This window comes from Elaeis guineensis, chromosome 1 (genome assembly GCF_000442705.2).
Source record: "Elaeis guineensis isolate ETL-2024a chromosome 1, EG11, whole genome shotgun sequence".
Classification (NCBI taxonomy): domain Eukaryota; kingdom Viridiplantae; phylum Streptophyta; class Magnoliopsida; order Arecales; family Arecaceae; genus Elaeis; species Elaeis guineensis.
Window position 1 is genome coordinate 45,434,555 of NC_025993.2, and position 17,902 is coordinate 45,452,456.

Below are 17,902 nucleotides of genomic sequence, written 5' to 3' on the forward strand. Positions count from 1 at the left end.
CTCATAAAGGATGTATCGGGAGGCTTGATTTCGGAGCTTCTGGGCCTCTTTCGCGTCCTGGGGGAGAACTCCATCTCTAAGATAGGTTATCAGTGGGTCGACCCAGCTGGGCTCGTGGTCGATCTCCATTACGGGCCGCGGTTCCTCTGTACTCGGATGTTTTAGAACTTCAAAGAGGACGTCTTTGGGCAATTCGGCCGGAGCCGATGTCGCCAGCTTGGAGAGAAGATCGGCTCTGGTATTCTCCGACCTTGGAATCTGCCTGATGTCGAAACTGCTAAAGGCGGGGGTAAGCTCCTTCACTTTCTCAAGGTACCTGGCCATACTGTCTTCCCGCGCTTCATAACTCCCGCTGACTTGTCCCACCACAAGTTGGGAATCGCTGTGCACCCGGAGTTGACCTATTCCCAGCTCTTTGGCGATCCTTAATCCGACAATCAGAGCCTCATATTCCGCTCCATTGTTTGTTGCGGGGAACTAGAAACGCAGAGCGTACTCCGCGACGACTCCCTTCGGGCTGACCAAGATCAGGCCTGCACCCGCACCTGCCATACTGGAAGATCCATCCACAAAGAGGGTCCAAAAGCAATCGGAGGGACTGGCTTCTTCGTCGGGGGAGTTCGGTTGAGACTTCGGGCTGTCAACTCCACTTTGCTCAGGTTCGACCTCCTCTGGGATGGTGCACTCTACAATGAAATCTGTCAATATTTGGGTCTTTATTACCGGTCTAGGTCTGTAGTTGATATCGAATTCCGTGAGCTCGATCGCCCATTTTGCCATCCTTCCGGAGGTATCAACTCGGTGCAAGACCGCCTTGATCGGTTGATCGGTGAGTAGTGTCACCGTGTGCCCTTGAAAGTAAGGTCGGAGTCTCCGAGCTGCAATCAACAAGGCGTAGGTCAGTTTTTCTAATTTAGTATACCTGGTCTCGACGTCCCTCAGCGCGCGGCTAATGTAGTAGACCGATCGTGGGACTTTCGTTTCTTCTTTGACAAGGACAGCTGCGAGGGCCATGGGAGAGACTGCCAGGTACAAAAATAGTTCCTCCCCAGGTTCGGGCTTCGCCAGCAGCGGGAGTGAGCTAAGGTAGCCTTTTAGTTCTTCGAATGCCTGTTGGCATTCAGAGGTCCAACAGAAGTTCTTCGACTGCTTGAGGGTTTGAAAGAAGGGCAAACATCGTTCGGCCGACCTCGCGACAAAGCGATTAAGAGCTGCTATCCTTCCCGTGAGGCACTGAACCTCCTTGATCGACCTTGGGGCGGTCATCTCTTGGATGGCGCAAATTTTCTCTGGATTGGCCTCAATCCTGCGCCCCGATACCATGAAGCCCAGGAACTTTCCTGAGGTTACCCCAAAAGCACATTTGGTCGGGTTCAGTTTCATTCTATACTTTCGAAGAGCGCCGAAGATTTCCTCGAGGTCGGCGACATGATTTCTGGAAGACCTGCTTTTCACAAGCATATCGTCCACATAAACCTCCATGTTTCGGCCGATCTGCTCTTTGAAGATTTTGTTCACCAGTCGTTGATAGGTTGCGTCCGCATTCTTGAGGCCGAACGACATGACCCTGTAGCAGTAAAGACCGCGATTAGTGATAAAAGCTGTCTTTTCTTCATCTTCCGATGCCATTCTAATCTGGTTATAGCCGGAGAACGCATCCATAAAAGTGAGGAGCTCATGGCCTGAGGTAGCGTCCACCAGTTGGTCGATCCTGGGAAGGGGGTAGCTGTCCTTTGGGCAAGCTTTATTCAGCTTTTTGAAATCGATACACATCCTCCACTTGCCGTTAGCTTTCTTGACCAAAACAACATTGGAGATCCACTCAGGATAATTGACTTCCTTAATAAATTCGGCCTTGAGAAGCTTATCCACTTCCTCGGCTATCGCCTTCTGCCTCTCCGGGGCATGACTCCGGATTTTTTCTTTCGTCGGCCGATGTTTAGGGTCGACCGCCAGATGATGTTCCATGACTTCTGTGTCGATCCCCGGCATATCCGTCGGGACCCATGCGAAAACGTCTGCATTCCTTCAGAGGAAATCCACAAGACGCGTCCGCACCTCCTCCCCCAGGTTGGAGCCAATTAACACCACATGCTCCGTATTCCCATCATTCAAAGGGATTGGTATTAGGTCTTCGATTGGACCGCCCCTCTCTTCAGTGAGGTCATCGCGAGTATCTAATCCATCGACCGGACAGAGGTCCGCTTGATCGCTTCTTTGCAAGGCGATGTTGTAGCAATGTCTGGCCAGGGCTTGGTCTCCCCGGACCTCGCCGATCCCCTGGTTGGTGGGGAACTTCAATTTCAAATGGTAGGTTGAAACAACAGCTCTGAGGGCATTGAGGTCGGGTCGGCCAAGGATTGCATTGTAGGCAGATGGCGCCTTTACCACCAGGAAATTCACCAAAGCTCTGGACTGCTTTGGATACTGACCCGCGGTCACAGTCAGAGCTATCATTCCTTCCGTCGGAACGGCGTCACCGGTAAACCCTATCAAGGGGGAGCAAATTGGTCTCAGATGACCGCCAAGAGTGGCCATTCTTGAAAAGGCGTTGTAGAACAAGATGTCGGTCGAACTCCCGTTGTCGACGAGAATGCGACGGACGTCGTAATTTGCTATGTTCAAGGAAACTACGACCGCATCGTTATGAGGGAATTGGACTCCCTGGGTGTCCACTTCAGTGAAGGTTATGGGTTCTTCAACTTTTTGTCGCTTGGGGGATGCAGCTGGTACGCTGATTGCCTCCCGCCGGGATTTCCCCGAGATGACGTTGACGGAATCCGGCAGAGACCGATCATCCGGCCACCCTTTATCGACGACCATAGCCGGAGGTAGTTGTGCAGAGACCTCGTGAGAGGGCATCAGATGAGGGAAGGAGGATTGAGCACCGAAAAAGATGGCCGAAAGCGGATCCGTTGAGCGCTCCTTTAAGAACAAGGGTACTGCGAAGACACAGCCCTTCCTCTAGCGTCAATCCTGTTGGTGCGAAAATCTGCTTGCGCCGGAGAAGCTGGAGTCGGGGAAGCCGCGGTCGCCGCCGGGACCTGCAAAGAAAGTCTAAACCAGAGGTGGGGTTGCTCCGGCAAGACCCTCCGATGCTCAAGTCAGTTCTCTGCCTCAACAAGAATGGAGTGCTCGAACGGAGAAATTTGCAGAGTTTTGAGATAAGAAATGAGCTTATAGAATAACGTATCTGGGTCCCCCTTTTTATAGGCGGGGGAGGTAATAGATCGATGGCGACGTTTGTAACCGCCAGGTAGTGGGCCGCCCACAATCAGGAGGAATTTACTGCGAAGAGTAGTGGAGCGGAGTCGTGGCTATCGCCGTAGCTCGTCACGTGGAATCTGTTACAGGCACTGGAGTCACGCGGCGCCCGCCGTAGGGAGTGGAGCAGAATCATGGCCGTTGATACAGCCTGTCAGAGAATAATGGAGTCGCGTAGGGTCTGCCGCAATGAGTGGAGCAGAATCATGGCCGTTGATACAGCCTGTCAGAGAATAATGGAGCTGCGCGGAGTCCGCCGCAGTGAGTGGAGCAGGATCGTGGTCGTGATTGTGGCCTGGGAGTGCCGATCTGCTGGCTGAAGCTCGACAGCGGTTGGAGTTCGACCCCCGTAGGGATCCGGGCGGAGTCCTCCTGCTGTTGAAGTCGTTGGCGGAGTCCGGGTCCCGTGGGGGTCCGGACGGAGTCCGGACGCAGTCTGTCTGTAACCGTCGAAGTTGAGGACAGAGTTCGGCTCTAGTAGGAGCTCGGACGAAGTCCTCCTGCAATTAAAGTTGTTGACGAAGTTCGGCTCCCGTAGGAGTCCGGGCGGAGTCTACCTGCTGTTGAAGTCGTTGGCGGAGTCCGGCTCCCGTAGGAGTCCGGACGGAGTCCTTTGCAATCAAAGTTAAAGGTGAAGTCCGGCTCCCGTAGGAGTCCGAACGGGGCTTACCAGCAGTTGATACCGAGAGCGGAGCCCGGCTCCCGTAGGAGTCCGGGCGGAGCTGTGCTGTAGTTGATGTCGGAGGCGGAGCCTGGCTCCCGTAGGAGTCCAGGCAGAGCTGTTCTGATGTCGGCGGCGGAGCCCGGCTCCCGTAGGAGTCCGGGCGGAGCTGTGCTGTAGTCGATGTCGGAGGCGGAGCCCGGCTCCCGTAGGAGTCCGGGCGAAGCTGTGCTGTAGTCGATGTCGGAGGCGGAGCCCGGCTCCCGTAGGAGTCCGGGCGGAGCTGTTCTGTAGTTGATGTCGGTGGTGGAGCCCGGCTTCCGTAGGAGTCCGGGCGGAGCTGTGCTGTAGTTGATGTCGGCGGCGGAGCCTGGCTCCCGTAGGAGTCCAGGCGGAACTGTGCTGTAGTCGATGTCGGAGGCGGAGCCCGGCTCCCGTAGGAGTCCTGGCGGAGCTGTGCTGTAGTCGATGTCGGAGGCGGAGCCCGGCTCCCGTAGGAGTCCGGACGGAGCTGTTCTGTAGTTGATTCCGCTGAGGGCTTTGGCTGTAGGTATTTTTATACCTAACACGTTTCTTCTTTGACAAGGACAGCTGCGAGGGTCGTGGGAGAGACTGCCAGGTACAAAAATAGTTCCTCCCCAGGTTCGGGCTTCGCCAGCAGCGGGGGTGAGCTAAGGTAGCCTTTTAGTTCTTCGAATGCCTGTTGGCATTCAGAGGTCCAACAGAAGTTCTTCGGCTGCTTGAGGGTTTGAAAGAAGGGCAAACATCGTTCGGCCGACCTCGCGACAAAGCGATTAAGAGCCGCTATCCTTCCCGTGAGGCACTGAACCTCCTTGATCGACCTTGGGGCGGTCATCTCTTGGATGGCACGAATTTTCTCTGGATTGGCCTCAATCCCGTGCCCCGATACCATGAAGCCCAGGAACTTTCCTGAGGTTACCCCAAAAGCACATTTGGTCGGGTTCAGTTTCATTCTATACTTTCGAAGAGCGCCGAAGGTTTCCTCGAGGTCGGCGACATGATTTCTGGAAGACCTGCTTTTCACAAGCATATCGTCCACGTAAACCTCCATGTTTCGGCCGATCTGCTCTTTGAAGATTTTGTTCACCAGTCGTTGATAGGTTGCGCCCGCATTCTTGAGGCCGAACGGCATGACCCTGTAGCAGTAAAGGCCGCGATTAGTGATAAAAGCTGTCTTTTCTTCATCTTCCGATGCCATTCTAATCTGGTTATAGCCGGAGAACGCGTCCATAAAAGTGAGGAGCTCATGGCCTGAGGTAGCGTCCACCAGTTGGTCGATCCTGGGAAGGGGGTAGCTGTCCTTTGGGCAAGCTTTATTCAGCTTTTTGAAATCGATACACATCCTCCACTTGCCGTTAGCTTTCTTGACCAAAATAACATTGGAGATCCACTCAGGATAATTGACTTCCTTAATAAATCCAGCCTTGAGAAGCTTATCCACTTCCTCGGCTATCGCCTTCTGCCTCTCCGGGGCATGACTCCGGATTTTTTCTTTCGTCGGCCGATGTTTAGGGTCGACCGCCAGATGATGTTCCATGACTTCTGTGTCGATCTCCGGCATATCCGTCGGGACCCATGCGAAAACGTCCGCATTCCTTCGGAGGAAATCCACAAGACGCGTCCGCACCTCCTCCCCCAGGTTGGAGCCAATTAACACCACATGCTCCGTATTCCCATCATTCAAAGGGATTGGTATTAGGTCTTCGATTGGACCGCCCCTCTCTTTAGTGAGGTCATCGCGAGCATCCAATCCATCGACCGGACAGAGGTCCGCTTGATCGCTTCTTTGCAAGGCGATGTTGTAGCAATGTCTGGCCAGGGCTTGATCTCCCCGGACCTCGCCGATCCCCTGGTTGGTGGGGAACTTCAATTTCAAATGGTAGGTTGAAACAACAGCTCTGAGGGCATTGAGGCCGGGTCGGCCAAGGATTGCATTGTAGGCAGATGGCGCCTTTACCACCAGAAAATTCACCAAAGCTCTGGACTGCTTTGGATACTGACCCGCGGTCACAGTCAGAGCTATCATTCCTTCCGTCGGAACGGCGTCACCGGTAAACCCTATCAAGGGGGAGCAAATTGGTCTCAGATGACCGCCAAGAGTGGCCATTCTTGAAAAGGCGTTGTAGAACAAGATGTCGGCCGAACTCCCGTTGTCGATGAGAATGCGACGGACATCGTAATTTGCTATGTTCAAAGAAACTACGACCGCGTCGTTATGAGGGAATTGGACTCCCTGGGTGTCCACTTCAGTGAAGGTTATGGGTTCTTCAACTTTTTGTCACTTGGGAGATGCAGCTGGTACACTGATTGCCTCCCGCCGGGATTCCTCCGAGATGACGTTGACGGAATCCGGCAGAGATCGATCATCCGGCCACCCTTTATCGGCGACCATAGCCGGAGGTAGTTGTGCAGAGACCTCGTGAGAGGGCATCAGATGAGGGAAGGAGGATTGAGCGTCAGAAAAGATGGCCGGAAGCAGATCCGTTGAGCGCTCCTTTAAGAACAAGGGTACTGCGAAGACACACCCCTTCCTCTAGCGCCAATCCTGTTGGTGCGAAAATCTGCTTGCGCCGGAGAAGCTGGAGTCGGAGAAGCCGCGGTCGCCATCGGGACCTGCAAAGGAAGTCTAAACCGGAGGTGGGGTTGCTCCGGCAAGACCCTCCGACGCTCAAGTCAGTTCTCTGCCTCAACAAGAATGGAGTGCTCGAACGGAGAAATTTGCAGAGTTTTGAGATAAGAAATGAGCTTATAGAATAACGTATCTGGGTCCCTCTTTTTATAGGCGGGGAGGTAATAGATCGATGGCGACGTTTGTAACCGCCAGGTAGTGGGCCGCCCATAGTCAGGAGGAATTTACTGCGAAGAGTAGTGGAGCGGAGTCGTGGCTATCACCGTAGCTCGCCACGTGGAATCTGTTACAGGCAGTGGAGTCACGCGGCGCCCGCCGTAGGGAGTGGAGCAGAATCATGGCCGTTGATACAGTCCGTCAGAGAATAATGGAGTCGCGTAGGGTCTGCCGCAATGAGTGGAGCAGAATCATGACCGTTGATACAGCCTGTCAGAGAATAATGGAGCTGCGCGGAGTCCGCCGCAGTGAGTGGAGCAGGATCGTGGCCGTGATTGTGGCCTGGGAGTGCCGATCTGCTGGCTGAAGCTCGGCAGCGGTTGGAGTTCGGCCCCCGTAGGGATCCGGGCGGAGTCCTCCTGCTGTTGAAGTCGTTGGCGGAGTCCGGGTCCCGTGGGGGTCCGGACGGAGTCCGGACGCAGTCTGTCTGTAATCGTCGAAGTTGAGGACGGAGTTCGGCTCTAGTAGAAGCCCGAACGAAGTCCTCCTGCAATTAAAGTTGTTGACGAAGTCCGGCTCCCGTAGGAGTCCGAGCGGAGTCTACCTGCTGTTGAAGTCGTTGGCGGAGTCCGGCTCCCGTAGGAGTCCGGGCGGAGTCCTCTGCAATCAAAGTTAAAGGTGAAGTCCGGCTCCCATAGGAGTCCGGACGGGGCTTACCAGCAGTTGATACCGAGAGCGGAGCCCGGCTCCCGTAGGAGTCCGGGCGGAGCTGTGCTGTAGTTGATGTCGGAGGCGGAGCCCGGCTCCCGTAGGAGTCCGGGCGGAGCTGTTCTGATGTCGGCGGCGGAGCCCGGCTCCCGTAGGAGTTCGGGCGGAGCTGTGCTGTAGTCGATGTCGGAGGCGGAGCCCGGCTCCCGTAGGAGTTCGGGCGGAGCTATGCTGTAGTCGATGTCGGAGGCGGAGCCCGGCTCCCGTAGGAGTCCGGGCGGAGCTGTTCTGTAGTTGATGTCGGCGGCGAAGCCCGGCTCCCGTAGGAGTCCGGGCGGAGCTGTGCTGTAGTTGATGTCGGCGGCGGAGCCCGGCTCCCGTAGGAGTCCGGACGGAGCTGTGCTGTAGTCGATGTCGGAGGCGGAGCCCGGCTCCCGTAGGAGTCCGAGCGGAGCTGTTCTGTAGTTGATGTCGGCGGCGGAGCCCGGCTCCCGTAGGAGTCCGGGCGGAGCTGTGCTGTAGTTGATGTCGGCGGCGGAGCCCGGCTCCCGTAGGAGTCCGGGCGGAGCTGTGCTGTAGTCGATGTCGGAGACGGAGCCCGGCTCCCGTAGGAGTCCGGGCGGAGCTGTGCTGTAGTTGATGTCGGCGGCAGAGCCCGGCTCCCGTAGGAGTCCGGGCGGAGCTGTGCTGTAGTCGATGTCGGAGGCGGAGCCCGACTCCCGTAGGAGTCCGGGCGGAGCTGTGCTGTAGTCGATGTTGGAGGCGGAGCCCGGCTCCCATAGGAGTCCGGACGGAGCTGTTCTGTAGTTGATTCCGCTGAGGGCTTTGGCTGTGGGTATTTTTATACCCAACAAATACCATGGTTGGGCCTGGTAACATTTCAAAGTAGAATAGAGAGTGGGAAGAATAGAAGAATGATCGGGAAAGGAACAAAAGAGAGCCGTAATTTGGTCGATTTAGGGTTAGATCAGCTTTTGTATTAGTGAATGAGAATATTGAAAATTAGGACTAAAAATATACAGATTTGATATAGTATTTTGTGATAAATCTATATCTATATATATATATATATATATAGAGTAATGGATTGTAACTTTTGCAAAAATGAAGTACAAAGTAAACTTGCTCAAATTTGGTCATAGAAAAATATTGAAATAATATTAAAATATTTTATAAAATTGGCATAAAGACTTACAACTTGATTTCATATATATATATATATATATATATATTGTAAATAGTTATATATACCAATTAGATATTGAAAATATGGATATAAATATAAATATAAATTAAATAGTTAAACTTTATAACCATCAAATAAAAATTATATAAAGTCAACCGGTTAATTATCTTTTCATATCCTTAACTCTCTTCTTGAATAAATAAAAATACAGATATTAATCAGATACTTAAATTTGCATCCATATCTGTTCTATTCCACCTTCACTATATTGGAGGTATAAACTCTTGTTAGTATCAAGTGAGGAGGGGTCCCTCATTGTGCATATGGCAGCTTCGAATTGGAGGATTATGGTATGGTTACGCTGCCCACACACCTCAACCGACTCCCATGGCTGCGGCTCTATTGGCGAGATCCAGCGCTTTAAATGGGCCGGGCAGGCCACACGGTTCCCAGATATTTGGGCATTGGGCTGGTGCATGAATACTAGCCCGCGCACGATAATTGGCGGTTCGACAAGCAGGATCAACAATGAGTCAAAGGAGAACAAAGGTGACACCGACCTTCGAAGAGCATGCTACCAATGATCGATCTTCACAACAATGGAATCCAGGAAAGACCTCACTGAACCACAGAATAATAGGATGCAGTACGTAACCTAATAGAAACAACTAGGGTAGGTTGGCTTACGAAAGAGTAGAAATAACAACTCATGATAGTGGATGATCACGTAAAAGGAAACGGACCTCACACATCCTCGAGCATGAGAATGCGAGGTGTGCTAGCACGGGATATATCTGCTACCTTGCAACGTAATACTGCCACAATCACAAACAAAGCAACCAGCATAGAATTACTTTGGTTCATGTTGGTCTCAGATGTCCTGGGGTACCTCCTCTTCCTCATCCTCGTAGTCAACTTCCTCATCGGCGGTAGCATCTTGATACTGCTGATACTCCGACACAAGGTCATTCATGTTGCTCTCGGCCTCGGTGAATTCCATCTCATCCATACCCTCCCCCGTATACCAGTGCAAGAAGGCCTTCCTCCTGAACATTGCTGTGAACTGCTCGCTCACCCTCCTGAACATCTCCTGGATTGAGGTCGAGTTACCAATGAAGGTGGAGGCCATAGAGAGGCCCTTTGGTGGAATGTCGCAAACGCTGGACTTGACATTATTGGGGATCCACTCCACAAAGTAGGAAGAATTCTTGTTCTGCACGTTGATCATCTGCTCATCAACTTCTTTGGTGCTCATTTTTCCACGGAACATGGCAGATGCAGTGAGGTAGCGGCCGTGCCGAGGGTCAGCAGCGCACATCATGTTCTTGGCATCCCACATCTGCTGGGTCAGCTCGGGGACTGTCAGGGCTCGGTATTGCTGTGACCCACGAGAGGTCAAGGGGGCAAAGCCCACCATAAAGAAGTGGAGGCGGGGGAAAGGAATCAGGTTCACAGCCAGCTTCCGGAGGTCAGAGTTCAGTTGCCCAGGGAACCGAAGGCAGCATGTGACCCCACTCATGGTCGCAGAGATGAGGTGGTTCAAGTCTCCAACTGATGAGAGTGAACAGAATTTATGCACATGTCAGTGAGAACAACGCTACCACATGCTGGTGATCTATACAAATTCACACAAAGCAAAGTCGTACATTATCCAAAGAACTGAAAGTGGATTTCAGATCTAGTATCAAGAATCAAGCAGAGAGAAGATTTTAGACATGCTTAAGATGCAAAAACAACTTCTAATTTTGAAAAAGAATGAACTAAAAGGCACATATTGAAGTGGAATTAAACCAGATCAATGAATACCCAGTGAGAGGAGGATGCTAAAGTTCCCAAGTCTTATAATAACTCAAAATATAACAAAATCTTATAGAAACTAGAAGAATTTGTTCCGGCAAAGCAAATGACCTTTAACAACTGCTAAATTATGGAGGAGGGCATACATAACTTTAATCTGGCAAAGAGAACAGATCAACTCAGATGTCTTTAATCTAGAATTCCTTTTTCTTTTTTATATACAAGTATTAAGTAGCAATGCCCCCACTATACTAGTACAAATGATGCACTAGAATTCATATTCAAATGCATCTGGTGCTCAGAAGACCTCGATATTCATTCAAATAGGCAGCACAGCTTAAAGACATTATGGGACAGATAATATATTATTGATACTTTATTGGGCAGCACTGAAGATAATTTCTGTTTTCTAGCAAAACGTTACAGATCGGTCTCTGATACTGTAATGAAAAATTATATTGGCTTCTCAGAACTTTTTCTTTTGAACCAAGAATTCAGTCTCCACACCACTGTATCTAATCATCCACCATCGTTGACCTATTGCATGCTGCTTCTCCTTGTAAACTGTCACTTGGCCATCAACTATAGCCACCTGCTAAAATGATGAGCTATCCCAAATCCAACCCAGTCTGTAGTTTTTGCAAACCTACACTAGTTGGCAGAGTCAACTAGAAAAATTTGTAAATAATGATCCTATCAGACACAACCTGCATGAGATATCTAAATTCAAGCATAGGATATCCTTATATCATAAAAACATACCAAATCAAAAGCATGCGTTTCCAAGCAGAACAAAGTGCACATTATTAAGTAACTTACAGCTAGGAGTGGTCAGCTTGAGAGTGCGGAAGCAGATATCGTAGAGAGCCTCATTGTCTAGGACCATGCATTCATCTGCATTCTCCACCAACTGGTGGACAGAAAGGGTAGCATTATAGGGTTCAACCACTGTGTCAGAAACCTTTGGAGATGGGAAAACAGAGAATGTGAGCATCATCCGATCAGGGTACTCCTCCCTGATCTTTGATATCAGGAGTGTTCCCATTCCAGATCCAGTCCCTCCTCCAAGTGAGTGGCAAACTTGAAACCCTGCAATAAAATGTCATATAATTAAGAAGATATGAAATCTATATTTAAACAACAGAAGTGCAAAACAGATAGGATCATTGCAAGAAAGTTAAGGTTAATGTGTGACATGAGTTCTGCAAACAGAAGCCACTGCTTTTCTTTTCGTTAAGCTGTCGAGGGAAGAAAAAAACAACAATTCTTAAGAATGAAGAAATCCTGAAAGATCAGGAAACAAGTACTAAACTGTTATTACTACTCATAAATCAAACCTAAGAATTGAATAAACCTGTAGTCCTAGTGATATATAATTCCAACAAATAACAGACCCCTAAGAAAACTCCTACATAAGATCTGGTTCAACTGAAAATACAAAAGAGCCCCCCACAGTAAAATCAACTAAAGAATCATCACGAGTTACTAATCAAATACTCCCATAAATCATGAAAAATATTAAAAATAAAAAGCTTCACATTTAACATTATGATGCAGATAAAATCAAAAATTTACCAGAAATCTAAATCCTGGTACAACATTATGGAGCCTTGATCAGTGTTATAGACTGATAAATAAGAACAAGAAAGAATGCGGTCCTAAACTGACAAAGATCTTATAAAACGTGCAATCAGGCCAAACTGATCTGAAGGAGAAATCAAACGAAGTAAAAAAAAAATTCTCTCAGTACTGGATTGACTGGATCAAAAGATCCTACTAAAAACTACCAGCAAAGAAGCACTAATTTACCTTGAAGGCAGTCGCAGTTCTCAGCCTCTTTTCTCACCACATCAAGAACCGAGTCAATGAGCTCGGCGCCCTCAGTGTAGTGCCCCTTGGCCCAGTTGTTCCCAGCGCCGGACTGGCCAAAGACGAAATTATCCGGGCGGAAGATCTGGCCGTACGGCCCCGTACGGACGCTATCCATGGTGCCGGGCTCCAGATCCATAAGCACCGCCCTGGGGACGAACCTGCCGCAGGAGGCCTCGTTGTAGTAGACATTGACGCGCTCCAGTTGGAGATCGGAGTTCCCTGTGTACCTCCCTGTAGGATCGATGCCGTGCTCATCGCACACCACTTCCCAGAACTTGGAACCAATCTGGTTTCCGCACTGGCCGCCCTGGACGTGGAGGATTTCTCTCATTTTGACCTGAAATCGAAGACCAGAAAAGGAAATTAGACCCGGAACAGCGCCGATTTCACAAGAAAATCAAAAGAAACTTAGAGAAAACCCAGATCTACAGTCAACTATAGACCAAAGCGAGAAATGAGTACACCGACTGAACTAAATTTCTCCAGAAATCGTTTCAAAATTAGAAGAGAACTCAGATCTACGGCTCCCTGCAGATCAGATAGAGGATTTGAGCACAATAAGGGAAAGATTTTGTAGGAAAAACCTCTGCCGACTATTTTGCAGATCAAAACAAGAAATCGGAACACTGAACAGAGTGAATCTTCCAAAAATGACTTCAAAAATTTAAAGAAAACTAAAATGTATATCTTGCTACAGATCAGATCGAAGCCAGCAGTACAATGAGGAAAAATTTTCGCACGAAAACCGTTGCCGACAATTCTGCAGATCAAATCAGAGAATCAGAACGCTGATCAGCAAGAATTTCTCCAGAATGAGTTCAACATTATGAAAAAAAAATTAAAATATGTAGCTTGCCAAAGATCAGGTCAAGGGCTGTGATACAATGAAGAAAAAATTTCAGCGAAAACATCTCCCGACTATTTTGCAGATCAAATCAAAAACCCAAAGCACTGATCAGAGTGTGTTTTCCCAAGTCACTACAAAACTCAAAGAAAAAGAAACCTCCGTCCACTATGGCACAGACTAAATCTGAGAGTCCAGACACTGATCCAACGCGAATTTTCCGAAATCAATAAAAAATTGAACAAAAATCAAGCACATAGCTTCCTAAAGATCAGATCGAAAAGTGCACTAAAATGAGCGTAAAAACTCTCAAAAAATAAGGAGAAATTCTCTGTGGACTATAAAATCTTCAGCTGATCAACATCGATATCAAAGCCTACATGGAAATTAACAGCAAAACAGTAAATTTGCCGACGAGAATGGGAGACTACGGCGGAGAGAAGCGAGATTTGGAGGATCCGGAGTGGACCGAGCGCGAGACGAAGGGCTCGATGGAAGATGAGAAATGGGGAAGACAATAGGCCCTAAAGGATTTTATAGGTGATGGAGCGGGATCGGACGGCTGGATCTTTTTCCCTCCTTTTCTAATCGGGCTTTAGGAGCGGTTGGATTTATAGATCGGACGGTTGTCGGTGTCGGTTTCTCAGGACGAGAGCCGTTGCTTTGGGTTTTGAATTATTAGAATACTTTATGACGAAACTGCCCCACCTTAGCTACCAAAATGACGAAAATACCCTCAGTGGTTTGACGGTAAATTCCAGGCGGTAATTCTTTGCATGGGGTAGTGGTTGTCCGAAGCCGTTGCATTTATGATCAATCGGACTGGCATAATGCTGCACAGGCATCAGAAAAATAATAGCTACGTACAACTTCTACTCCAAATACTATCTGATTTTAAATGAGAAGATGGGTTTAGTTTAGGCTGGCAATTGATCGAGTCGGATGCGAATTTGAATCAATCTGAATTTAATTTATATTTTAATATTTTAATCCGAATCTATTACGTGACTCGATAGATCAATATTAAAAATTTAAAATTTGAAAAGAATGATTGAATTTGAAATTATCTTAAAATTTAAAAAAATTTTGAATTATATAATTACCATTTACTCTTTAAGACAGAATGTAAAAATATGATTCAAAAAAAAAAAAAATAATAAGATAAATAAATAGATAAAATAAAATTTTTATTAATTTCTGATACTCTCATTTCATATTGTTACATTCAGTTTAAATAAGTGTTAAAATATAGTTACAACTCTTCTTACCCACTTCTTACCAACTGCATTTCTCTAAAATGATTCTTGGTGCCATTTAAATTTATCACTTACTGTGTCCTCCACATGTCATTCTCTTTTATCGGTCCTCGCCCACTGGTCTATTAACCCCAAGTAACTTGTGAGTATAAATTTGTGGTGCAAATAATATCCCCCATATCTTTAAATCTGACGAACAGGAGGGTTATAAGATACATTCATGATTTGAACTCCAACATTCATTTTTATTTGCCCGATTTTGTTCACAAATGTTGTTCCCTATTCCCCAAATATCATAAATCTTTTATGCATGTTCTCCCATGGTGTTTTTGTTGATTTGATGCTTCTAAGATATGCAGTATCTTGACAAGTCTTTTTTTGGTCTTTTGCCTTGAATCATTTTAACTTTCATATCTTCTGCTTCAAACTTCTCCCATGGCATTTTCATCTCTTTCTTTGGCTGAGCAATATGAAAAACAGAAGAGAGAACTCGAAGCTTCCAATATTCTCACATCCGTTAATCCTCAGGTACTTATATCAGAATCTTCTAGCTTTACTATCCTAGGTCTGATCTTTGATTCTGGTGTTCTTTCATCTTTTTCTTCAATTTTTCCAATTCATCATAAAGAAGTCTTTCTATATCAATAATCTTGCTTTAAACTATTGTTTGAGAGGATACCAACCCTCACAAGCTTTAGTCTACATTTTTTCCTTCCTGGGACCGTTGGGTTTGTCGAATCTCATCTTATAAAAATATCGATTTGGAACACAATGGATTCTCTAACCTTATAAAAATTTTCACTTTCTAAATGATAGAGAATCGACCCTTGTTACTAGCCATGTTGTGTTTCTGGTTCTCTTCCACTAAATCTTTCCACTCTAATCATAGGATATCGACCCCAACTCTCCTTAACCTAAAATTTTTGCTAGATCTTCGATCGATAGATAAACATTTCTCAGTTGTGTCTGATGTTTTCATCCTGGCCAATAACTTTGGCCTATACTTGGGTAAGATGGCTAGTTACTCGTCTTACATCGAGTTCTTTGGCAATCAAAGTGGCCCTCTTGTTGGGAATAATGTCCCAAAACCAATCGTCAGCCTGTTGACGGTTGTGTATTTGTACATGAATTATGAATTAATAAAACTTATTTTAGTATTTTTCATCACAAAATATTTTATCTTCTAATGAACTCCTATGTTGTGGTAAAGTCCTTAGGACTATTTAGACTCGACAAAGGAGGATTTGTCGTTTAGTCCTTAAATCTGTTCACGACCAAATGATACATTGTTACCAAGGATGACAACGTTTATCAAGCATAGGTCGTTGTGTGCCATATAGGTTGATTTTTTTCTTAACCAATGAGTGTGGAGATATTGGTATGGCATACAGGTGAGATGTAAGGGTACATCTGCACTGAACGTGACTAACTCTGGAGCTATTTCTGCTGTCAAGACTTGCTCCGATGGAATATGGGTATAAATGTCCCTCCGACCTGAGACCACCTCGGTGACTTGCAAGCAACTCACTGCACTTAGGCACTGGACTACCTGAATTTCTAATTCAGTGATGGAAGGCTGCTGGGTGTAGTCAAGTACTTGACTTGTCGGTGCGTGTGTCAAGATAGGATTGACCACTCCAGTTTAGGAGCTGTGTACAGTCGTATTTCAATTTAGCAAAATCTTGACTAGGGTAGTCTTTGTGAGGAGTCACAGGACTGTTTGAGTTGAGCACGATTTGGATGATCTGATCAGGGTTGACAGTTTAACCCTGAGTTGTCCTAAACACAGGGGTCAAAAGGATGAATGATACAGTAACCATATTCATGTAGGTTCTGAGTGTTGCGATTGCAACTTTTCGACCTATCCGGATGTCGGGTACCATTGCTAGATGGTCACTTCGATTAGTACAGAAATTGGTTCCTGTGCTACCGGCTTAGGTTCGAACCTGCGGGGTCACACACATTAGAGATTCCTATCTGATCTGATGACTGATATAGAATCCTACATATTTAGAACTCAGTGATCGAGAATCAGGATTCTCTGATCATGAGTTCCACACATTATGGGTATCGGGGTCAAGAGTCCCACTGGTTGGGACTTTTCGATCAAAGTTACATATCGATGAATTCTGATGTCTGATTGCCCATCAGATTTGGACTCAGTATTTATGAGAGGTTTAATTAGTGATTTGATCACTAATTAACTCAATTTGATTGAGTAATTATTTTTGGATCAAGTCCAATTGAATTGGATTCAGTTGGGTTTGACCCGATTAGGTTAAGAGTTGACCTAATCGTCAAGATGGTTTGATCCCTGATTTGATCAGGGGTTGGGCTTAGTCAATTCCTGATTTGATTAGGATTTTATTGAGCCTAATTAAGTCTAATTAAGTTGGGTTTAAATTAGTCTAATTGGACCTAATTTATTTGGTTCAATTAGGTTGGTTTAAATAATTAAACCACCTTGACCCAATCTCCATGCGCCACCTCACTTCCATTGCACCCATTTGAATTCATGAGAAGAAACTTCTCATGAATTATTTTCTCACGCTAAGCCCTCTCCATGCCCCACTTTAATGTGCCATATGAATGGTAAGGATGATTGGTTGGCCATTCAAATTCAAAATAAAGTTTGAATTTGAATGGGCAATCAATCTTTGCATCTTATCTCTTTTTTTATGCCCCATTTATTACATGAGAAAAAATTTCTCATGAAATCACTCCATGCACAATTTAAGCCACGCCTCACGTCTTTAGTGGATAAGGGATGAGTTGGTGTCTATTTGAATTCAAAATTTGATTTGAATTCAAATGTGCAATTACTCATCTTTATCCTTTCTTTTGGATAAGACGTTTGACGTTGTTATAAAAGGAGGAGAAAAGTGGGGCGTGCAAGAAGAAGATTTTTGGAGAAAAATTTTGGGATGTGAGAAGTCTTGTGCGTGAGAAGAAAGTCCATATTCTTCCAAGAGAAAAAGAAAGAAAAGAAAGAAAAGTGGGTGTAAGGTTTCCGGTGAGTTCCCTAGAGTTTTAGCCTGGGGTTCAGAAAGTGAGAAAGTGAGCTATGAGTGTCGTGAGCCCACAAAATTTTAGAAAGATCTTCAACATCCTCTCAAGTACATTTGTTAATGATCTAGAGTATCCAAAGAATCGACAGACATCGATCGAAGGAGTTCGATCAGCATCGGCCGTTAAAAGGGCTCTACAACGAGCTAGCACTCGTGAGGAGTCGATCAGATCGGAAGCTTCGTGTGGATGATCCGCAGAGGCCAGACACACTGTGTGGCTATGTCGCGATGATCAGATTCTTCCAATGATGATCAGATTGCAGCAATCTACTACTCGCACAAAGGTATTGTATTCTGAACACATTACAGTAAAGTATTTACTGTTCGAATTTGAATTTCAAATTTAAGTGTATGCATGCTATATATCATATTTAGATCCTAATGTAGGATAAATTTATATTAATTAATTAGATTAATTAATATTTTTTCGATGTAAAATC

General features: G+C 46.7%; 1 protein-coding gene across 2 annotated transcripts; it reads right to left on the bottom strand.

Annotated features, from left to right (window-relative positions):
• Nucleotides 1-9,276: 9,276 nt before the first annotated feature.
• Nucleotides 9,277-13,705, bottom strand: LOC105035258 (tubulin beta-1 chain). Of its 2 annotated transcripts, none has more exons than XM_010910760.4 (4): nucleotides 13,570-13,705; nucleotides 12,232-12,631; nucleotides 11,242-11,511; nucleotides 9,277-10,176 (listed from the first exon to the last, which is right to left on the bottom strand). In XM_010910760.4, exons 2-4 carry the CDS (start codon nucleotides 12,623-12,625, stop codon nucleotides 9,497-9,499), a joined length of 1,344 nt encoding a protein of 447 aa, XP_010909062.1. In that variant the 5' UTR covers nucleotides 12,626-12,631; nucleotides 13,570-13,705; the 3' UTR covers nucleotides 9,277-9,496. The 2 variants fall into 2 exon arrangements, with proteins under 2 accessions (XP_010909062.1, XP_010909063.1); XM_010910761.4 differs by having other exon boundaries at nucleotides 13,519-13,649.
• Nucleotides 13,706-17,902: the final 4,197 nt, after the last annotated feature.